At 52.5% G+C, this 23,938-nt stretch overlaps 1 protein-coding gene across 5 annotated transcripts in view; it reads right to left on the bottom strand.

The window, feature by feature from the left end:
* The window catches only part of PRKAG2 (protein kinase AMP-activated non-catalytic subunit gamma 2), a 215,863-nt gene that overhangs the window by 108,841 nt on the left and 83,084 nt on the right, over window positions 1-23,938 (bottom strand). For 2 of the 5 annotated variants that reach the window (XM_041002354.1, XM_041002355.1), the window contains exon 1: window positions 22,618-22,726. The exons of the other annotated variants lie outside the window; for them this stretch is intronic. In XM_041002354.1, the coding sequence (XP_040858288.1) occupies window positions 22,618-22,711 (94 nt within the window). In that variant the 5' untranslated portion in view covers window positions 22,712-22,726. Of the gene's footprint in view, window positions 1-22,617; window positions 22,727-23,938 lie in introns of those variants that run through there. 5 annotated transcript variants of the gene reach the window in all.

The raw sequence follows: 23,938 nt of genomic DNA, 5'->3' as shown, positions 1-23,938 counted from the left end.
CAGAGTTACAGAGTAAGTGGAACACGTAGAAGGAGGATAGGAGGTGACAAAGTCCCAGGAGGGCGGGGAGGGTCCGGGAAGGAAAGGGTTCCAAGCCTGGTATCTTTCAGGCATTTGCTAGTTTGTACATTGAAATTCCTTGAACTGTATGCTGGGAATGGCAGGAGTCACGGACTTTGTTATCTTTGCTCTGCCTCCCAGCTCTCCTCCAAGAAGCACACACACCTCCTCAGCTCTGGGGTTGGAGTCAGGCTATTAGCACTTAAGCCAAGCAAGTGACTCAGTACTTTCTGACAGGACACAATGCCTTGTCTCTAACATGTGTGTGATACCAGAATGCCTTCTGTATGTTTTTCAGTGTGAGGAATAAAAAACCCTTAAATACTTAGAACAGAATGATGAGCCCCCACTTTTCTATCACCTAGTCTGCCACCACCAACTCATGAAGACAGCATTAAAATGTGACTACTGTAGCATCTGCATGAGAAACATTTGCAAGTCTTACTCCCAATGCAAAGCTCTGGACCCCACCCAGAGCAGCTGCGTCACCATCCCAGCTCAAGTCCATGACCGTGGGCATTCCCGGCCACTCTCCCAGGGACAGAGGGAGTCACGGAGGAATGTCAGAGAATGCTGGGCGGGCAGGTGTCCAGCCAGGTGGGTTACCAGCTGAATGTGTATCCAAGCCATTTCAGCTGGTAGCTTCAGGGCTGCAGTGAGCAACCAAGGAGTTTCTGGGCTCAGCATCAGGTTAATGATGCTTGGCTTCACTTTCTTTACCTGTGCTAGGTTTCCAAACTCTGAGGAAGACACCCACCAATAGGGTACTTTGGCAGAGGTTTCCAAAAGGAACAGCCTCAGCCAAGAAGTGTGAGTTCAGCCATTTCTCAGGGATTAGATAGCGCTTTCTGTTTGTACTGTTGACCAACTGAGAAAAAGTGTATTCTAGCAATCATATGAATAAGACACAAGTTTGAGGTTTACTTTCACAGTTAGGGAAAGTGAAGAAATTGCCAATGGTTACTTCTTAAATTGGGTATATAAGCAATGTGAAACTCTGCTCAATTAAAAGCAGATCTTAAATTCCAAGTGGAACCAAGAAAGAAAGAAAGACAGAGTGGAAGAGGAACAAGAGGGAGGTATGAAGGTGTGTGCTGGGAGGTACAAGAAGAGCAAGAAGATAACATGAAAGGTGCAGATCCAAAGCCAAAAGGAGCAAGGATGGATGGAGGGAGGGAAGCAAGAAATGCAGAGGTCGCATGCGCTCACTCTGCTGGTCAGGAACTGTCCTGGCTTAGTGGTTCCTAGGATTCCAGGAAGGATCTTTGTTTAAAGGAAATTTTGTCTTTATAGATAGAAAGAGATGTCTGGAATTTACTTCCAGATAATCAAAACGTCGGGGAGATGGGTATGAGTGGACACGATGTGAACTTGGCCCTGAGCTGGTGGTCACTGAGCTGACCAGTGGGGACATGAGGGCCCCATTGCATGTCTTACTCTTCCCATCATCCCAGCTGAAGAGCATTAAGCTGACCACTGCATGCACTGCAGGCAGTTCACAATGTGGTGTGGGTCCCAATGGGTGAGATGCGGGACTAAGCCGAGGATCCCTGGTCCTGCGTCATGGAAATCCAGACACGTCTCTGAGGTGTTTAGCCTCAGAGGTCAAGTCAGTGTTAGCCAAATGAATGGAGAGAGACTGCCATCAGCGAATAAGGCTTCATTTGTCTCCCTCTGTGATCTTTGGCATCCATTAAAGACGCAGGGTGCTGGGCAGGGGTTGGCATGTGGGCTACCACCTGGGTGGGCCCACATGGTCCAGATAGATGAAATCTGTGAGTCCTGAGCTCACCAGCACAAGGCTGAAAAGACAGCTGATCAGTCACAAACATGTTCCCCTGTGTGGCACATATAACAGGTGCATAATAATCACTGATACAGGAAGACGCGGGATGTGGCTTCCCCCTTATACAGAACTGAAAACTGAGGCTTAGACACAATTAAATAATAATATGGTTGCTTATACATACGTTCTTGCAAAGCCTAAGGATCAATACAACACTATCAGCCAATGTTTTTTTCATTGCACTCCCATAGACAGTTTCGACAACACTGCAGCAAACATGCGGTCCTGGGCCAATGTGTGTGGCACAGGAGCAGTACAAATCAATCTCACAGCTTGAGCCTCTTGAACTTCTAGGGAAATGAACGTTGGCAGCAAGGGAGAGCAGGAATTTAGGAAAACAAAAGCAGGAAGGAGGTTGCCCTTATAAAGTTAAGTTTTAAAAACACATAAAGAGCTGATGTAATTAGCCATTGATGAGAGGTACCCAAGAGATTGTAATTATTCGGCTGAAGGATTTGAGAACACCCATGACTCCCCCTCAAAGTGACCTGGGTAACCTACAGGAAGAGGGGACAAGAGTAATATTTTAATAACCAGAAACTTTTTGGAGAAACTCCAGGTGAACAGTAGGATGGCCATCCAGGAACAGCTAACAGGATGTTCCAGTGCCCGTCAAGCAAAGGGCTCTCCCTGCTATAACTCTACCCTGAATGCTACAAAGACCACCCAGCAGCCTTTGCTCTGGCACCCCATCCCCACGTAGCCCTGATGAGGATGAAGTGTTTTGGCACACTGGTGTACCCAACGCAGCCCACAATGTCACCATTATGTGTGCCAACTGGAATGTGCAAGCTCTAGATCTGGCTAAGTGTCTGCGAACCGTAAGATGAATTGGCTATTGGTATGCTGAAACGGCAGGGCGTTTCGTAGTCTACATCCTGAGATGACTGCCAGGGTTTGAATATGGATGTTCCCTCCATACGTAAGCAGAAGAATGACTGGTATTGTGGTAGTGCTGGGAGGCCGGGCCTTCATCACAATTAAGGATTGGCATCTTCCTTGTCTCATGAACGTGGGCTGCTCCTGAGCCAGGCTGCCCATGGGTTCTGTCTCTCTCACACGTGCCCACCGGCCCTGGCGCTTTCTGCTGTGAGCTGAAGCAGCCAGGGACCCTCGCTGGTGCCATGCTCCTAGACTTTGCAGCAGAACGAGGAGCCAAAATTAACTCCTTTTCTGAACACTCACTCAGTTGCAGGCATTTTGCCACAGCAACAGGAAACCGACAAAGACAATGGCCCACACCCAGGAAGTGTCAGCATGTGGGAAATGAGCTGGTCTCAGCTTAGCTGGGGACCTCAGGGTCCCTGTCCCTATGTGGGGTTTGTTGTTCTTTTGGCCCATCCAACATCTTTTTGTGTTGTTCCTACACTTGGTTTCTGGAGTAAGAAGGGCTTCAACGTGTGTGTTGGTGGGGGATGGGGAAGGTTTCTCTCAATTCCCAGACCTGTCTTTGCCTTGGGACCTAGATCTGGTTTCCAGAGATGGGTGACGTCACGGCCAGCACAGGCTGTTAGCAAAATGCGTGGATGGGGGGCGGGTGGGCAGGGCTGAGGCAATTGGTGTCCGTTTCCTCACGGTTCTGGAGGCTCTAGTTGGAGACACCAACGTGGCTGAGTTCTGGTGGGGCTTCCTTCCCAGCATGCAGATGGCACAGTGGGCTCTTTACCTCTCTACTGGGAAGGCTATAGTCTCATCCACGCAAGGCCCCACTTTTAGGACCACATTGACCCTCAGCCTCCTAAAGTCCACATACAGTCACATTGAGGGCCAGGAGGTCAGCCCATGAGTCTGAGGGGACATGATTCTGTTTATGGCATGGCAGGAGTCCTCTGGCTGTGCCCAGGGCTCTGCAAACAGACATGGCACCTGTTACCTGCAAGTGCTGTGTTGGCTAAGAACCATCCACACCCTGCAAAGTCACTGTGGACACTGCAAGGACACCCTGCCTGGTCCTTTGCCCTCAGTGTCATGTAACAGACTTGCTTCTTTGGTCCAGTAAAATTAGCAAGAACAAATTTCTGGGCCTGTGGCAAACAGATATTGGGCTGGATGAGATCCCTCTCATAGTCTGCAATGAACAGACGTCTCTGGATTTTCTAATGGGATCCTCTCAGTTCTCTTTCATCATCTGGAAGCGGACTGGCCTCTACCTGCCTGACCCCTCCACTTAAGCACTTAATTGCCTTTCTTCTCTGAGTCGGCCTTCTGAGATGGAAAGGACTGTCTATCTCACGCTGTCTTCCTCATGCACCAGTCTGCCTCATCAAACTTATCCCTTCATCCACAAAGATGAATGCAGTGCCTGTTAGGGTGCTCCTTGCACAGGTGCAGAGAGGCGGCAGGGGAGGGGCCGAGTTCACACATCTCCTACTCGTGCCCATAGGCTTCCTGGAGACCATACTCAGCTTGACGTGGAAGCGGCTGGAGTTTAGAAAGCAAGACCAACAAAGGGCGACTCCCTTCCCTGCCCACCTGTACTCAGCCCTGACTCAATGTCTTCTGTGAGTTATGAGCTTGGGCAGGTGGGGTGTAAGGGGTCTGTGGTGGTCAGGAACTGGCACAGCTCAACCCTCCTGCTAGGGCAAGCCTGGATGGCTATGTGTTTTCTGCCCTGCCCTGCCCTTCACAAAGAGGCCACACTCACTCCCCTGCTCACCTCCACACACCTGTGTGAGAACTGAACGGAAGGCCCTCCCTGCCTTTTGCCAGGTAAGGTCACCCTCTAAATCCCCTGCATGTTGAGTCCCGTCTTGGCGTCTGCCTTCTGAAGGACCTTCATTTGGCAGGGGAAGCTCTGCTTTGTTCTTTGGCTCTTGTCCTGTCTTGTCCAGGGACCCTGCGCTGTCTCTCCTATTTGGTTAGCTTGGGGCTGGGGCTCTGTCTTATCCCTACTGGGAACTAGAGCCTACTTGACCCCCTAATTTGCCTGACTCTAGGTTGTCCTTTTACCTAGCCCCTATGCCAAGCAGATAGTTCCATTACTCCACTGGGGTGCCCAAGCTGGGTCACTGCAGGAGGCTGTGCCTGCTCTTTCTCGAAGCTGGCAGCTCCCATCCCTTCTCAGCTCCTGAAGCCTTTGTTCTGCAGTGATGGGCTTCACTGCCAAAATGGGAATGAAGAGGAGTCCTGGCTCTTTTTGAACATGAACCCAAGGCAAGCACTTGTGAGGTGGTACCATCATGTTCAATCATGTTTCTGGGCAGGAAGCATCCTCTTTCCTTCCCCTCATCCCACAAACTGCCCCAGCTGCCCCTAGCCTTTCAACACCAAGAGGATGGATGATCGAAGCTCAAGTGACCTTGGAGAAAAGAGCCTGGCACCTCTGCACTTCCTGCTCTGAGACTCGTTGCTGTTGGAGCCAGTTTCCATTGTTCCTACCTCCCTACACCTTCTCAGCAGGACAGGCCCTTGTAGCCAGTCCACAGCCCTTTGCAGAAGTGGGCCAGCTGCTGGCCATTCAAGACACTGGTCAGTATGCAATTCAAGTGTGTATGAGACTGATACAGACTCTTCTGGTTATTTTTGGAAAACAATTTTCTTAAAATAAAACAACTTGGCACAGACTCCAAGCCCCTGAAGTCAAGCACTTCCAGAACCGGAAAACAAGGCAAAAAAACATCCAGAACCAGAAGAAGCCTGTTGAGCCCAGGAATCCTCTGTAGGAGGGCAATGGAGGGGGATGGAGGGCACAGGGAAGGGGAATAGGGATAGGTGGGCTCTGTGACCTGCCTTTGTGAATGCTGCTATGAGGTGGTGAGGTGGGAGCTTCTGCAGCTACCTGTGGTGGACAGCTGACTGCTGGCAGGACCCAAGACCTTATTACTTCAGGCTTGCCTGTGGCTACAGTTGTCTGTTGGCCCCGAATTAAGAGTTTATGGCCCCAGGGTGGTCTTTAGCCAATGGGAAAGACAGCCTTGAGATGATTTAGTGTGTGTATATATGTGTGTGTTGGTTGGGGGTGATCTTGCCCCAAGGTTCCCTAATAACCATGGAAACCACCCAGCTGCCTACCCTCTTGCCCACTCCTCCCTGATTGCTGAGATCACTCTGTTTTCCAGATGCCAAGAAATAGCACCTGCTGGCTCTTTATCATCCTAAGCAGAGAGGCTGGAGAGAGCCTGCTGTCTGTGGCACTGGTGGCCCTGCCATTCCAGGAATGGCCTCTGGGGCCCAGGACACACTCACTACCTCTGCCAGGCTGGTACCTCTGGGGGTTCCCTCCTCTCTCTGCTGTCAGCATTGCTACCTGCCTGGGCGCCAGGACCAGTGCCCTGCAGTCTTTCCTGAGTCACATCTGACGAGCCACTCTCCCCAGACAGCATATTTCACTGATCGCCACCCCATCCCCAGCTCAGAAATGCCTTTACTGCCTCCTCCATCTCCATCATCTCACTTTGGGCTGCAGCTTAAAGAGCAGCAAGCCCAGAGTGCAGACAGGCCAGGAGCCGGCAACAAGGCTGAGAGTGACCTTGGTCATTCCCCAAAGGCACTTCCTTCCTCAAAGATTTTTCAGGTGGCACATCAGGGTGGGCAGCCAACACCCACAAGACAGATGCCATGCCTACATCCCATCTCCACTCAGCTTCTCCCCAGCCAACATCGACAGGACAGGTGTCACGCCCACATCCTGCATCCACTCAGAATCCTCCTGGTGCTTGCACCTGTGACAGCCAGGGGCCTATGCTAGGACCACATATCAGCAGCCTAGGACATCCTACCCTAGGAAGCAGCTGGTAGATGGGCATGGCAAGCAGCCGAGGGCACACTTAGCTTTTTGGCCGTGGGCAGATGGTTCAGCTTCAAGTACTCACGTCCACATTTCTGCTCTATGGCTCCAATGTGTGGAGGCTGATTGCTCTCATGGATGTTATCTGGTGCTGCCATTCCTTGTGGACGCATGTACCCATGACGACTCTACATACACCCTGCCCTAGATTCTGCCCCCTCTTCTGCTTCTACCAGCGCAGGCCCCATCAGCCCCGCTCCAGCCAACTCCTCACTTGCAGCATTCCTTGATAGTGGTAGTATTTTGCCTTGTCTGTGAGCTGGCTCTTGTTTCCTGTACACCACTGCCACCTAACCTGCACAGCCTGCCTGTAGTACTTGAAAGTGAGCCTTTAACAGAAGGACACTTCAAAAATTGTGCCAAAAAAAAAAAAAAAAAAGATATGCCTGTTTTGGGACAAACTTTTTTTGCAATTTGCATGTCAGCTTTTTCCGAGTGCGTGTTGGGCAGGAGCTTCCCAGAGCCCCCTCACCTGTGCTTTTCACTGGCTGGCTCTCCCGTGCAGCCCCCTTCATGATAGGGTGCGGACTGAGATCTGATTGAGACTTTGCTAGCCCACAAAAGGGGTTTGGTGGAGTTGCAGTCTGCTTCCTCTAGGCCGTTTCCTCCTCAGGAGCTGTTGAGGGGAATATGACCTCTCATTCCCAAACCTTGAAGAAGCATTGCTTGCCAGCTCTGCCTAACATGAAGACTGAGAGAGTCTGAAAGCTTGAGGGAAGGAAGTTGGTCACCAAAGGCCACATGTTCAATGGTCCTCTTCATATGAAATGTCCAGAATGGGCAAATCCATAGGAACATAAATGGACCAGTGATTGTCAAGGGCTGGGAAAGCTGGGGTGGGATGAAACTGGCAAAAGGGTGCAGGACTTCTTCCCAAACTTCACTGTGAAGGCTATGAACAAACACCAACAAATGCACATCTAAAAGGGGTAGATGCCGAGGTATGTGAAATATGTCTCTATAACTCGACTTAGGCATTTTTTAAATGTGAAAAAAAAAACAGAAATTCACTTCACTGGGGCCAATGGGGACATTTGGAGGAACGGCTGGGGGCAGGTGCTTGCCTGTGGGCTTACCTAGGTACACTTACATGAGAGCTATCATAACTGCAGGGAGATAGGATCTTGGCTTAGGGCTGCATTCTAAGCAGCAGATTAGAAAGACCAAAATTTCTCAAGCTGCTCAAGTTCCTTGAACCCCAAGTGGGAGGACACATGATCTGGAATGCATGGAGAGTACACGTCCTGGGGTGGAGGGAGTCCCGCGTTCTTGCTCCTTCCCAAATACTCGGGCACCAGCTGGGTGCTAGGGCCTCTCAGGGCTGAAAAAACAGAGTGCAGGGCATTATGTAGGCTGGTAGGGAGACACATAGGGCCGACTGAGGACAAAGCCACCTTGCCAGGGGCACATACGCAGAAGCAGCAACACATGACCTGGAGTGCCAGTTTCCTGGAGGGACAAGAGGGGCAAGGGAAGGGAGGGAATAGTACCTGCAGAGTGGAGGCCTAAAATGCAGAACCCGTTCAGAGAAGGGCAAGGTGGCTGAGGCAGCTTGGAGCCGGGGACTCAGGCTGTGCAGAGGACAGCTAGGGAGAGTTGAACCAACTGATTCTGTACCGGGTGGGCTGTGGAACTTGAAATCCTAGAGCAATCCATAGCTTCCTAGTGCCTATTGGAAAGGGTCAAGGCAGCCACAGATGCATGGGTTTTGTGGGTAAGCAGTAGGGTTGAAGGGTAGGCAGATGGGCAGCCTCCTGTCCCTCAGGTGGTCTAATGGTGCTGTTGAGGGTTGGGCACTTAGCTTGTGGTGCTCCCATATCTGGTGTGCTTCATATAGCGACCAAGACATAAAATCCTTCATGGGGCTGCTGGGCAGATCTATGGGGTGAGGGGTGACGTGTGAAAACCTCCAGATATTTCCACCACTATCCTAACATCACAGCAATTGTCACCATCAACAGAAATCAGAAAGCTGCAACAATGTAGCATATTGATGAGGGTACTTGTCTGGTGCTGATGAGGGTTACTTGACAATCTAAACAGAACCACTCTCACTCTGAGACTGAGTGGTTTCGCTTCCAGGAATTTGTTTTTGAGGTTTATGTGCACACATGTACAACAGACGTGTGTGACAATACTTGTGGCAAGATTATATGTATGTACATGCCATTGATGAGGGGATTACTGAAAGTTTATGGGAAATTCACCTTATTTTTAATTCCATTTCCTAAGGAAGTGTTTTTCTTTGAAAGCAGACAGAGAAAGAAACATACAGACATCTTCCATCCCCTGACTTGTTCTCCAGCTGTCTAGCTAGGGTGAGCTGGTCTGACTGAGCCAGGAGTCCCTCAGATGGGTGACAGGAACCCTGGCACCTGAGCCATTTCTGTAAACTGTCTGAAATACCCTCTTGTGTCTGTGAGTGAAGGAACTGAGAGCAGCTTCACCAACCGGGGGCTGATTAATCTATGGATTATTTTAGACAGTGGAACACAACACAAGCATGAACAGCAAGGGGGCATCTCCTGTGGACTCCTATGTAAACTGTTGGGAACATGGTCAGAATCAAAATGGAAGCACTCGTGTCAAGCTCTAACAAAGATAAAGAATCAACAGAGCTGAAAGGCCATGAAAGCAAGACTCTGACATCGATGCCTACAACCAGGAATGATCACAAGGGACTCTGACAGCACCAAACTCTGCAGAAGCCAGCACACTGGACACAGACGTCAGCCCTGCAGCTGCCTCCTTGACCTGGGGTCGCTGAGTGCCTCTTTTGCTATTGGATTGTGGCCAAGGTGACTGTTTCAAAATATCCCATGTGAGCCTCCTCTATTTGCCCCTTCATCTCAACCTCTTTGAGTAAGGCACATGCGCTCCCACTGCCGTGCACTGATGTTTCTTAATAAATTCACGGCTCTTTGGACAATCTGTTGTCTAGCTGACATTGTTAAGGGGTTGAGCAGCAGGCCGCACAACAGTGCACTGGATATGTTAACCATTTGTATGGAAAAGCACGAGCAGCTTTTACTAGCAGAGACTACTTTGAAAGGATGTGAAATAAATTGCCTCTGGGCTGGGATCTGGGACCAGGCATCCAGAATAGAAGAATGTTTTATTTGTTTTCTACGCCACCTCTGGTGTTTTTCTGAATGTTTCCACATGTGCATGTATTGCCTATTACTGGTGTATTTAAACAAAACATTACTCTAGGGACTGAAGTTGATCTATGAACTTCCAGTATTTTCAGCTAGCTGATATTGTGCAAATCACTCAGTCTGTACCCCAGATGCATCTTCTATACAAACAATTCACCTACCAGGAAGCAGCAGGTCAGCCTGAGAGTCTTTGAGACTTTTTCCACCTCAGAATTAAGAACCTCATGTGGTCCAGCACCACTGCAGATGGGGCGTCGGCATGAAAGGACCCCAGGACCCTCCTTGTCTGAGTTCCTCCAAGCACAGCTAAACGGCCCCTCCCCACCTGCAGCTCATGGGGCTGCAACCCCAATGCCGGGCAAAGCTGTAGGGGTCGTAGGGCTGCTGGAGAAATTCCTCCTTCTTCCACCACTTTCTACCCCACAGTTTGCCAAGGTTTTCCTCCCCAGACACAAGGACATAATACACTTGGCTTCCTTTCCTTCTCACTGCTTCAAAACCTGTTCTACAACAAGGCTCTACTCTCCATCATTTATTCCTTCTCCCTTGTCAAGGATCTCCTGGCGGCAGGGTGGGTGGAGGGAGTGCTTATCGCTCCTTGTGCAAAGAAAAACCTTGCTTTGATTAAGAAACAGGCGAGGAGGGGAAGGCAGGGTCCTATCTGTGCCCCTGAAATACCAGCAAGCCTGTGGTGGGTGGGGACCAATTGAGAGGGCAGCCCTGCTGCTGGGCGAGGCTCTGGGTCAGGAGGGAGTGCAGGAGAGAGTGCTGCAGCCTTGCCACCAGCAGGCGACAGCGACAGCTCAACTCAACACCAACTGGGTTCCTGGGCTGTCAACCAGCACTTTCTTATTATGGATGTGTCGCTAACACATACCTTGGCTGATTAGATAGACACCAGGCAGAGGCTCTGATTACACACGGCATCCGCACTTCCCCACATGTCTCTGCAGCCCGGAGCTGAGGCCAGCAAAGGCGCCTGGGGAGAGTGGCAGGAAGCCTGTGCCAGTCTCTCTCTCTGTGACTGCCTGCTGTAAGCCCATGGGAGAAGCAGCCATGACAGCCAGACTCCAAAGAATCTACCTGGCATCCCTTCCCTGAGACACAGCTGCCTTGCTAAGGGCCTCGGTGTGCTGCGGGAGATGGAGAAAAACACCGGCGGGTTCTATTTTAACTTCTGCATTGGGGTTCTTCCGCAAGGCGCTCTGGCTCTGAAAGCTGACTCCTGCTTGGAATCGGTGGGGGCAGAACTGTGACTCCACGCCATGCTGTTGGGGGCTGCTCTGCCTCTGATGTTCCTTCCAGCAGTCATGCCTGCCTGGGCGCTGTCACCCTGGATCCAACACTCACCCTGCACTTAGGAGCCCCATATTGTGGCAACAGGCTCCCCCTGCAGCCTCAACTGCAGGACTTTTCAAGGGCCCTGGGGCGCAAGTGAGGTGTGCCTGGCTTGGTGCAAGGTGAGTTCCTGGGGCCCTCCCAGGGTGGCCACACAGGTCATGAATGGCAAGCCCTCTCATATCCCATCTTACTCGCTGGATGCTGTCCTCTGTGGTTGGCCCAGGCAAGCCAGGCATTTCAGTTCCTCCTGTGTGGTATGTGTGGGCTACCTCCAGAGTACACCACAGCCAACGCATCAAGTAAACCGTAAGAGCCCTCCCTAGTCCTTCAAGTCCCTTCTTTTTCACTTTTAATTTTAAGATTTATTTATTTAGTTGAAAGGCAGAATTACAGAAAGGTAGAGACAGTGTGCACGTGTGAGAGATCTTCCGTTTCCTGGTTTACTCCCCAGATGGCTGCAACGGCCAAAGTCAGGAGAATGGAAACCCTATGCAGGGACTCGGATGCTTGGGCCATCTTCCACTGCTTTTTCACACACTTGACGAGGGATCTGGGTTGGAAATAGAGCAGCTGGGACTAAAACCAATGCTCCTATGGAATGCTGGCATGGCAGGCAGCAACTTAATATGCTGTGCCGCAATGCTGGCCTGCAAGCCCTTCTTGGAACAAAGCCAAGGAAGTGACCATCCAGCCTTGTAGTTAACAAGCCGGCCGAGAGGCCCATGTCCACATTAGTGTGCCCAGGTTCAGTGCATGGCCCTGGCTCCTGACCACCGCCTCCTGCTCTTACAGGCTCTGGAAAGCAGCTGTCAGTGGCTCAAGCAATGGCCACCCACATGGGAGATCTGGATTGACTTCCCAGCCTAACCCAGTCCCACCAATTTCAGGCATTTGGGAACGAACTAGTACACTAGAGCTAACTTTGTCTCAAATATGTAAACAAGAGCCCCAAGTGGACACCTTACTCAGGGATCCCCCATGGCAGAGAGAACTCCCTAGGAGAGTCGGAAGTACAGGAGCCGGGGGCCTTCTGGCTGTCCTTGGTCTGGGTACAGAGGGCAGCTTCCGGCAGCATTTGGCCCTGACCTCTCCATATTTCAAGCCTAGCTCTCATGCTCACCACACCCATGTTCTATTGTGGCACCATTTCATAGCCAGGAAGGCACAGGGCACCTTAGTAAATCACTTGTTCAGTGTTAAAAGCCACCCAACCAGGCAGGCTGCGTGAGCAGGATAGGATGTTACCTGCCTGTCTCACCGAATCTTGGCAGCCCTCTGGGGAGCCACAGCCATCCTTCACTCACAGACCAGGTGAAGGCGAGATGTGGTCCAGAGCCAGGACTCCTCCCTAGTTTCCTGAAGCAGCTGCTTGCACAACATTCTTCTAGCTCTCCAACACTCAGAGATGATTTTTCACTGTTAGGATTTAGAAATGCAGTTGAAAGCACTAAAAATAGGCTTACATGGTCTCGTGGAGAAGCCATTTCTTCTCCCATGACGCTGAGCACAAGGCAGCAATTACCCTGTGTGTTGCAGGACACATCCTCAGGTACCGGAGGCCACTCCCACTCCCTCCCCACGCTGGCTCAGCTGCTGGCCTTTCAGCTCCTCTTCATATGCCATGAATCCCAGTCCTCTTATCTCTTGCCTTAATTAAGTCCCCTGCCCTTGAAAAATATTTATAATACCAGAGAAGAATGAAGATTAAGAAACGGAGTAAAGCCCAAAAGAAATGATGAAAGATTCCATAGTTCAGTGTTAAACATTGTGGTTTAGAAAAGAAAATGGAGAGAAAGAGGAGGTGTCGGCTGGGGGAAGCTGGTCCCTCATGGCAACCAAGGCGTCGCCCTTGCCGCCCGTCTCCTACATAGGTGGGGGTGACAGGCGCCTGGGAATTCCTCCCCGGCCAGCTGCTAAGCACACTGGGTCACCCCCTTGCTTTTGATTTTCTTTGAGTTTTCTATCCTAGGGATGAAGGTGATCTATTTTTAGTGCAGAGGCTGGGGTAAGTAAGGAGTTGCTATAGTGACGGCGGCTGGTTACACATCAAGTCCTGCTACAGCTCCCGGTCATAAATAAACGGAGATGCTGAGCCGCGGGAGAATGCAGTGTGGGAGAACTGAGTATCCCCACCCACTGGGATCCCCACCTGCTGTTTTCTCAGGGTATCACCAACAGGTTGAATCTTAATGCTGGGGGAGCAGAGCGGCACATGGGAGGGACGTGGGCATTGTACCCCAGCATAAACGGGGGCCTCGTTGGGGTAGATGCTAGACATGTCCCCAGGTAAGGAGAAACACCTGCATTTGTGCAGGGGAGGACAGGGGGCTGGCGAGCAGCACAGGGTACAGGGTTGGAAAAACGTGGTGCTCACTTCTGGGGCATGCAGGGAGTCAGGAAGTGCACACAGTGATGCCACATCCCCCACAAAATCCTGGAGGAAGTCCAACAGAGAGACCACAGACATAGAACAATGTGCATAGCCCCCAGGACACTGAATGGATGCAGGATTTCTCACCAGGCAGACAAAGCTGCCCCTCCAACAGCAGTGCAAACAGAAGATCTTTCAGTCCATGCGTTGACAGCTCACAAGGTGCAAGTGAAAGACTCCAAATACAGAGAGACACGAAGCTGCCAACTAAATGATGCTCAGCGTGCAGGGACTTCCGGGGGGCTCAGGAGGTGTTGTTTCTGATCCACATATACTGGGTTATGCCAGGGTGTTCAGATAACGCAGAGTTACCAGCAAGGAAAAATGCATTTTCCTCACATGCATGCTGATAACTCAGTATCCCGTGCCTTAAAGAGCTCTCGACAGTTAGCACGGCCTTGGCAGTCAAATATCACAAAGGTGGGACCAAAAGGCATTCAGTGGAGGCATAGTTTGAAGGCACACCTGCTGCTTGGGGTTGGGGGAGGCCCTCCAGGAGAGGAAGAGGACCAAACCCCTGGAGCTGCAGGGAGTCTGCAGGGAGTCCACAGGAAGACTGCCCAGCTGGGGTGGACTCTGAGCCATCTACCAACAGCCAAGGAACTGGCAGTGGAGGAAGACCCTGGCAAAGGCAGACAGGTGGAGAAGAAGACCTGAGCCAAGGTGCTACCACTGGGAAGCCAGGAGGGTGAGGCTCATGATACCTGGGGGGTGCCTGGTTCCTCACTGGGACACCATTCCCCAGGCTCCTGGTTTCTCACTGGGACACTGTCCCAGGTGCCTGGTTTCTCACCGGGACAACGTGTCCCAGGCACATGGTTCTCACTGGGACACTGTGTCCCAGGCACGTGGCAACAGCTGTTCAGAGGTCACTGCTTGGATGTAGCCGCTCCTAGGGTGCCTTTCCTGTGCTATTCCTTGACCACAACCAGGGCCGGCCAGGCTGAGCCGCCCAGGAGCGAGAAGCAGGGTAGGGCAGAAAGGACCTCTGCTCTGCTACGCCCTGTGACTCAGTGGCCAGCCTGCAGGAGCAGCAGCACTGTGTATGAGGGATGTGCCAGAGACGTGCACACAGGCTGTTAGTGCAAGACAGAGCACAGGGGACAGTGGATCACTCCCCACACTCCCTAGAGGGAGTGCTACAGACAGGAGTCACCATCTTGCTTGCGGGCTCCACGCTGCCTGCAGCTGAGGTGGGGGACTGACATGTCTTCTGGCCTCAGCCTGCTCATTAGTAATAGAGGTGCCGGATCTCTATTACTAATAGTTATCAAACAGAAATATCTGTTTGCTATCCTGTTTCCTTGTGACATCATCCTGACAGGTGTCGTTGATGTCTAGTGCTCTAGCCCCCTCCACACTCACCTCCCTAGACCCCCTTGGATGACCCAGTGGCTGCAGGGTACCCCACCTTTCATGTTGATCTCTGAGGGGCTGTGACATGCTGCTGGGTACAGAGGGCCTATGCTGGCAGTCATGATGCCAGAGGGACAAGGCTGCCCCAGCCGAGTGCCAGCAGGTGTGAGCCAGGGCTGATGTTGCACTTGGAATGTGCAGCTACTCTAGGACAGTGGAGCCCTGGAGACAATCAGCTCACGCCAGACAAGCTCCTCTTGGCCTGTGCTGGTGGAAGCTGCAGAGCTTGGGCCCTCCTCCCTCTATCACACCCTCAGCCAGTTCCTCCCCTGCACAGGCCCTTTGGGGAGTCCCTCTTTCTCAGATTAGCCTTCTCCAGCCTGGCACTCTACCTTTCTTAAAATCTGGCACCATCTTCTCTGTCTGAGCTTTGCTTCGTTGCTCTCTACCCACTCCTGATTTCCACCAATTCCATTTCATTGCTGATGTTCGGAGCAGAGGCCAGGCCAAACTGTACCTGAGCCCTGGAGTATTCGGCACGAGCGCCCAGAGTTTGGTGCTTCCAGGTGGTCCTGACCTCCCCAACTACATCACCAGCTGCAATGAGCCATGTCTGGTAGGTCTTCACCTCTTCTGCAGGCCATCCTAACACCTAAGTTATCACGCTGACCAACCTGGGCATGTTCAGATTATCCAATGAGGCACGACCTGGTGTGCTTCATCAAAGAAATATGCGGAGATCAGGCTGATACAGAGTTCAGGTTTCACAGCTGCCTTCCAAACTGGCTGCCAGAGGCGAGCCTAAAGTCCGCCTGATGGGCCCCATGTGAAAATCCACAGACTCAGACACAGTCATTTCAGCTAGAAGACCTGTTGTACACGGCAGCAGCAAACTCAGGATGTCGGAAAGTGAGTGACCTGCGGCACAGCAGGCCCACAGCTCCAGGAACGCGGGGCTGGCCACGGGTCTCTGGGGTGACCTCCAGGCTGGCCCCAGCCCAGCTCTGGCAGCCCTCACCTGATGTCACACAATGAAAGCTGCCATCTCCCTAGTGAGGAAGCTGAAGACTATGACCTGCCCCAGGCAGTGGGGAAGGAGACACACAGCCCCAGCACCCAGGGAGTCGAGACTCCCCAACTTGACCAACCAGATGCTGACTGGAGCTGCTGTCTTTCTGCAGAACGTGTGGGACATTGAGTGGCAGGTGCCCAGAGGGAGTCTGTAGGAGACGCCTGTCGGAGCAGTGGGCCCAGGGGAGGAGGACAGCAGGGAGGGCCCTGACACCAAGTGGGAAAGCAGCACCCCTTGGAATTGGAAGGTGCCCTTTCCAGTCAGGCAGCCCTGAGATGTTCCTCGGCAGAGGATCCCGGGACTCCCCCAGAGGCCTCAGCACCCACCAGACTGGCAAATGCTAGGCTGCAGAAACTTCCAGAAGGGCCATTGTGAGGGCCCAGCTGTAGGCTGCTTGGGAGAAAACCTGCTGTCCTACCTTCAGTGGCCCAAGTCTGCTGCTGTGGCAGAATCCCCAGACCAAGTAACAAAGGTGGGGGTGTGGTTCTCAAGGCCAAGAAGTCCTGGATCAGGCAGCCACATCTGGCGGGGGCCTCATGCTGTTTCTCGACACTGCAGAAGGTGGCAGCGAGTTTGGGCAAGAGCAGCAGAAGCAAAGCCCGGGGTGCAGTGAGAGGCTCCCAGCACTTCAGCCAGCCCCGTGACCATGAAAACCCAACCATTGCCCTGAGAGCTGTAGTAAAGGACCCCCTAAAGGCTCCACTCCTCCCAATGCCCACAGCAAACACCCACTGCCTCCCAGGGAGCATCTCAACAGGAAGCTGGAGCCAGGAGCAGAGTAGGGGCTCGCCCCATCCTAACCAGCATCTTACCCACTAGGCCAAAACGCCTGCACTTTTCATATATTGCAATGACAAACACAGTTACGTCAACAACTTTGTGAAAAATCAATTAAAAGTAAGTGTATTGCAAAAAATCATTTTGAAATCCATGCATGGGTTTTTCATAATCTGCATTTCCTGTGGACTTTTAAAAACAGATTTATTTAAAAGTCAGGATTACAAAGAGAGCTCTTGCATCCACTGGTTTACTCCTCAAATGGCTGCAATGGCCAGAGCTGAGCCGACCTGAAGCCAGAAGTCAGGAGCTTCTTCTGGGTCTCCCATGTGGTTGCAGGAGCCCAAGCACTTGGCCCATCCTCCACTGGTTTCCCAGGCTATAAGCAGGGAGCTAGATGGGAAGTAGATCAGCTGGGATTCAAATTGGCACCCATAGGTAGCGGCTTTATCCACTGCACCATGGCAGCAGCCCTTCCCATGAAGTTTTTGAAGGCTGTTTAAATTTATGCAGATTTTTTCAGTTTCTGTGTCCATCACAGGACCCTGAACTGCCGCTTGTGGCACCTGCATCTCACGACTGAGTCAGTGTGAGTTCTGCTAGCACACTGTGAAATGCAGCAGAAGAGGGCCCATAGATGTGTGCCCCTGCCACCCAGGGGGAAAGAGCAGCTGGAGTTCCTGGTTCCTGACTTCAGTCCAACCCAACTCTGGCTCTTGTGGGCATTTGGAGAGCAAATCCTTGGATGAAAGATATGCCTCTCTCTCCTGAACTGCCTTTCAAATAAATAAATGTTCTTTAATAAGCATTGGGTCCTGATCAAAACCTAGCTCCTTTAACTTCAAACTCTTAAAAAAAAAAAAAAAAAAGAAAAAGAAAATCCAGTGCTGAAACTACAGGCAAAGTCAAGGGGGTCAAAGTCACGTCCAAGTCAGGGTGTAAACAAAGCACTGTTCATAGGCAGCTCTGAGCTGCCACGTCTCCTCTGACCCTCCACTTCCCACTGGCTGGGGCTCAGCCTGGCCCCACCTTCCTATCACTCTCACCCAGACCTGAGGGCATGCCCGAGACTCTGGGCCAGAAGGAATCCAGGGCAGCAGTGTTTTCAGAACGCTCCCATCCCATCCTCCTCACTGACCGTGCCTCACACACACTAAGATCGGCTATGAGCTTGCCCGATGGACTGGCACACCTGATGAATGGAAGTCAAGGGAGGCCACGGGGTAATTGCTGACTCTACACTGGCTTTCTCCACGGCTGGAGGCAGGTGGAGGACCGGAGGCCAACCCTGAAGCCCTCTGCCTTGCTATCCTGGAGTTAGGGTTGTGCTCAGGGCCTGGATAGATGGTGTCCTTTGAAGAATGAGAAGTGGCCCCAGCCTGGATGGAGAAGCCCACTTCTGAGATCAGTGAGTCTTGGGAGAGAGTAGGGCAGCTGGGTTTTTCTTGGCAACCACCTTGCCTGGTGATTCTGCACCCAACAGAGCTAAGACCACTCAGAAGGCAAGCTAAAGAGAACAGGTGGATGACAGGAACAGCATCCTGTCTGAAGCATCATTCTTTATTTTCTATATTGATGTCTGTATCTGGGGCCAGGCTAACTGCCCCATTCAGAGTTAGCCAGACCTTAGCAATGCTCTGCTAGTTGCTAACCCAGGGCCCATGCTCCAAACCACCTTCCTTATCTGGTTCTCACATGTGCCGGGGAGGCAAAATTCCCCAGCCCCGATCACCTGCGTCCACAGGCAGGCAGACTGCTGAGATCATTCAAGCCAGCCGCTCACCACACACCCCCCGAGGCTGCCAGGCTGGTCTCTCAGTAAGCACAAGCAGGGCTCCAGCCCCTACTCTCCTTGTTCCCGCCACCTCTCCAGTAGCCCAGCATGGAAGGACTCCTCCTCCTCTTGGGAACTAACTAAGCTCTCAGTGACAGGCGGCCTCCTTCCAAACCCTTGGCCTCACCCTGCTGGATAACAGTGAGACCTATAGTTCCTGGAAATACAACCTCCTCCGGCCTACAGCACATATTTCCCTTCTGCTTTGCTCTGGGCTTGGCTTTCCAACGTACGTGCTCATTAGTATGTGTGTTGAAAGAAGTGCTTCAGCAGAAATACGCATTTACTTCAGATCAGCACGCAATTCCTCAGAATGGAATGTGCCCTTCTGGGATGCTCTTCCAAAGCCTCCTGGGCATCCATCCACACGAGGCCACCGAGAATCTGGGTGCTCAGAACGTACTGTCAGGGGTTTGGTTGCCTGGTAGCTTAGGGCTTGTCCTACTTCCTGGAAATAGGAATTAGAGAGGGCTTGGATTACTGATAGGGAGACCACACACTTGTCCATTGGGGCCCCAGCAGAGCCATCACTCACTTGCTGTCCATTTACGAAATCACTGGTATTGGCTGATTTGCATTATCTCTTCTTTCCAAAAGAGGGGCCAAAGCCAAGTGTTTACTTATCTGACTCACCCAAGCATCCTTCTGTACCCAGCCAGGACCCTCTGCTTTCTTCCTGAGACCTTGATACTAGACACCGGTCCACTCCACCAGTCCAGCCCGGGGCCTCCTATCAGCCCTGCCCTGGGCTCCACAGCCCCAGCACCCTTCACTTGGGGTTCCTCCAAGCCAAGCACAGAGCCTGACCAGGAGTCTAACAGGGAGGAGAGACGCCTACCTCTTAGAAGCAGTGGCTTACCCCTTGTCCCCCACACTCCACACTACTGTTATCAGGAGATTCTGCTGGGAGGCAGCAGTGGCCTGGGCCGAGACCCAGAGCCAAAGATACACAATGGTCCAGGTTGTCTTGGCCCTCCCAACTTCCACAAGTGATTGACTGTTTCTGTTACAGACAACTAAAAGGCAAAGCCAGCTGGGAGAAAGAGTAGCCAGGCCAGGGCATATGCAGAGTCAGTGTGGGGGCCTGGGGAGTGAGAAAGGGGACTAGGCTGGAGGGGGCAGGTCAGAAAAGAGACCTCACCTTTCAGTCTCACCCTTAGTTTCAGGGGAAGAGCTCACGATGGTTCCCGGGGCTGCAAGCTCCTTCTCCAAGGGCTCCATCTGCACTGTCAGGGCAAGGACACTGTGCCATGGCAACCTGAATGTAGCTGATTCATTTAGCTCCGGAGGCTACTGCAGTCACCCTGAGCTGAGCTCACGGGCTGGGAAGGCCGGCTGTGAAAGCAAAGGGCTGCCAAGGCTGTTGTCTTCCTCTTGCCCAGACCCTCACAGCATGGGACACCTGGTTCTGGCCACCATTGCTGCCATGGGCCCTCACCAAGGACTTGCGCTTGGAAGCAGACCGCACATACTGGGTACTCAATGATCCACTCTCTCTGCACTTGATCTTCCTGCACCTGGTTAGCCTACCCTGCCCCCAGCCTTCTTTCATTTTGTTATCATCAACACTGCAAACTCCTTGTCCACACAACATGGGTCTCTGCTTACCACAGAGCCTGTTGAGCAGGAGCCAGGCAGGTATGGAGTTGGGGGGATGGGTAGGGGAGGCACTCTGGCACATAGAACTTCAGGTGGGATTTTATCACAGTGCCAGAGGGTTCACATTTCCTAGGGGTTTCCCCAACTTCCTTCTGGGACACCGCAAGTGCACTCATTGTGTTTGCTCTTCTGCTTGTTCTGGATGGTCGGGAGGCTGTGGGGTCAGGGGTGTGTGTGTGCATGCCTGCGTGTGTAACAGATGTGTCTTCAGACCTGAGTAACGTCAGGGAGGCTACGGGATGAAACCAAGTCAAGTGCACCTTGTTTGGGCTCAGAGGGGTGCAGTGGTTCCTGGACAAGATTGGGAGAAGCTCCTCCCCTCCCCCCCAGGAGAAAACTAGCGAGGCACAGGGAGCATTCTGGGTGCCTGAGCAAAACTTATGCGGAGGGGGAGAGAAGCAGAAGAAGGAGAACAGATAAGCATTTGCAGGGTCCCCCTGCTGGAAGCTTCCTCATAGGGAGAAGAGGCATTGTCTAGAACTCCGGTAGCTAAAGGAATATGAAGGAGAGAGAGCTGCTGGGACACACATTACAAAATGCAATGCTGAAGCAGGAGCTGGAGTGGCAGGCTTGCAAGCCACCACAGGCCAGCGCTGACTCTGTATGGGCCACACTGCCAGGGCTCAGCGTTAGAGCCATGGTCAGAACAAGCCCTCGAGGACCACAGCCCCACCCTGCAGGGTCAGCCCATCCCTGGGCTGTTCTGCAGGGACTGACCCTGCCGCTGGGCCTGATTTCCAGAGGCAGAGAGGTGGCAGGAAGGTTCTGCCAACTTCCTTTGGTCAATGGACCCCACATTGGGCTTTACACAGGGGTTCTACCTCTGCTCTGCCTCCCTCTTGACCTCTCTCACTGCAACCCCCAAAGTCAGAAGCATGACAAACCTAGAGCCTGGGGGTCACCACTAAGTGGTCACAGCCTGGGGAGGGACTGTGCAGTTGCCATTTGCTCCCCAAATCCCAGACGAAGGCTCAGTGGGGGTGAGCCAAACCCTGAGGCCCCAGTGGTCCACACTGGGGCAGCTCTGTGGGCACACTTAGAGAAATCTCAGTCAAGGGGGTGTGTTGTTTTGATGTCAGAAGTATAGGAGACAGGATGCCTGCCAGCTTTTAAACACCAGGCCAGAAGCCACTGCCTGGCACATCCTAGGGCTTTAATAACGGGCCTGCCCGTTCCCATTAGCATACGTTGAGTTTTAGTTCAATAATAGCTTCTGCTCCAATGCTAGAGTGAGCGAGCACTTACTACTTTATTACTTAGCAGCAGTGTCTTCTTTTTAAGTCATATCAACGTACCTTAAACCCAGGTGGGTCTCTCCCTGATCAAGGCAGGCTCCCTGTTCCCATGCAAATTCACCTCACTAAGACCCCTGCTCTCCGACTTTTTTGAACAGATTTTCTCCTTTTGGAGGCTGAGAGGTCCCTGAACCCAGAGCCCAGGGATCCTTTTCTGGCCCTCAGTTGGACACTGGTCTACCCCAATCTACCCAGAGCCATGGCAGGAAGAAGGCAGTGCATGTTACAGGTAGATCTTATGTCTATCCCACTTCGCACTGACTTGCTCAGGTACTTTACCAAAGTCGGTCCTCTGCCACTCCACACGCCACACTGCATGTGGAGGGACGCCGGGCATGGGCCCTCAGCTTTGTTCCTCGGCTTTGCCATGTCTCCCTGCAGCGGCATGACCTAGCCAACTAGTGAGCCCCTGCTAGCTAAGACCCTGCTGTTATGCTCACAAGGAGTAGGTCAGGACTGCCCCTAAGACACCAGCACAGCTGCAGCTGGCAAACAGCCTTCCTCAATGCAGTCTGCCAAGCTAGCCCTAGGACCCACCTGTGCGGATGCAGACCCACCCCCACCAACAACAGTTCCCTTCCCAGACTCCCCTTTGCCCAGGGTTCCACTGGCCCCGGCCCCCTCCCACACCTGCAGGTGTTGCAGAAGACCCTTGAAACCAGCCCATCTCGGGGAAACTTCTCCCCAGGGAGCACAGCACCGAGGCAGGTGGCTCCTGAGGCTGCTGAGCTTCACTAATACCAGTGGGTCAGAGACAGAAGGAGAGAAAACGGCTTTGGAAAGCAAGGCTGCACAGCCCCGGTAGCTGCTTTCCCACCAAGCAAGGCACATTCTCGGTTGTTCATTCTAACTGGTCGCTACTACAGGATCTACCTAGAAGTAGAAGGGAGCAGCCACTAGCAAGAGCCACTGCGTGGGAGGGTGTCCGTGACACACACCATGCTGTGGGGTCCCTGCAAAGGCTCTGCCCACGGGTGGAGTGACAAGGGGGCGAGATCCTACCAAAAAGGCCGTGGGGCTCCGACTGGCGCCTCTCTGCGCTCCGGTTCTGCTGCTTGTGTTTCCTGCTGCCCCTGAGACTTCCAAAGCGCTTCATGGGTCACGGTGGCCACAGGAGTGGTGACAGGCGAGCATGTCAGGACTTCCAGGACTGGTGTCCCCTCGGGGTGGCAGGGAGCTGGGAGGGGTGCAGCACCCCACAGCCACGAGAACTCCAGGGGCAGCCCGTGCTCAGCTGCCAGTCAGCGTGCTCTCCCTGGGGGTGCCTTCGGACAAACGTGGGAGAAGGTAGCAGCCACGGTCCACACAGGGTGATTCCACCACTGCTTTCCCCACTCGTGGCCGGGCAGTTGCAACTGGAGTGCCGGGGCCCCAAGCTGTCCTTAAGTAGGCAGGAGGCTGCCCTGAGGCAAAAACGCAACTTCAACTTCTTTGCAGGGCATTTGTTTATGTAGCTAAGGTCAGCCACTCAGATACACTTCAGTTTCCCCCCCCCCCCCTTGCAATTAAAAGAGGAGGGACGACTAAACAGGCAAAGGCGGCACAAGCTGTTCGTCATGTGCAGCTTTGCATGATGTCTCTTTAAAAAGACTGTAAAAGGAAACCACCCGGCACAGCCGCCCATTGGCCGCAGCGCATTCCCATTAGGACATGACATCACACCACTATTTTGATTCATGTGTTCCAAGGGCTCCGCGCGGTCAGAAGCCTCCCGCTGCTGCTTGGAGAAGCCACAAGACCATGGGCTTGGAAATCGCTGAGTCGACTTTGGCTCCTGCTCTGCGCCCCTCGGGGAATGCTGTAAGATCATCTTTTAAGTAGGGGAGCAGTGCGCCTGTGGAGCTGCCAGGCACTCTGCAAGTGCGTCTCCTGAGCTCTGGGCTCAGAGCTTAGAGGCTCCAGGCCCCCCTCTTCCCCTGCGCATGGGAAACAGGCTCAGAATGGCACTGTGGCTGGCAACTGCCACCAGCAGGGCTGGGATCCTAATCTCTGTGACTCTTCGGCCAAATATCTGATCTGATCAAACAAAACATAAAGCTTTCAGTTCGTACGTGCTCTGCAACCTAAAACCATAAAAACACTAGACAGAAAAAAAAAACACTAGACAGAAAAAAATGCTTTTTTTTTTTTTTTTTTTTGTGCGGCAGTGCCTCTAGACTACATGGAGGTTAGCTCCTCTGCTACTGACCAGCTTTGTGACCTGCAAGCATCAGTTTCCCACTCTGGGAGCCAAGACAAGACCAGGTTGTTTCAGGGTTTGGTCCAGTCCCAACAGCCTGAGCTTCTGAGAGTAACACAACTGTGCAGATCCTGCCTGAATGAC

This window comes from Ochotona curzoniae, unplaced genomic scaffold, assembly GCF_017591425.1.
Source record: "Ochotona curzoniae isolate NIBS_2020 unplaced genomic scaffold, NIBS_Ocur_1.0 scaffold_2476, whole genome shotgun sequence".
Taxonomy (NCBI): Eukaryota; Metazoa; Chordata; class Mammalia; order Lagomorpha; family Ochotonidae; genus Ochotona; species Ochotona curzoniae.
Note: the sequence above shows the minus strand (reverse complement) of the source record. Positions and strands in the feature narration are given on the sequence as shown.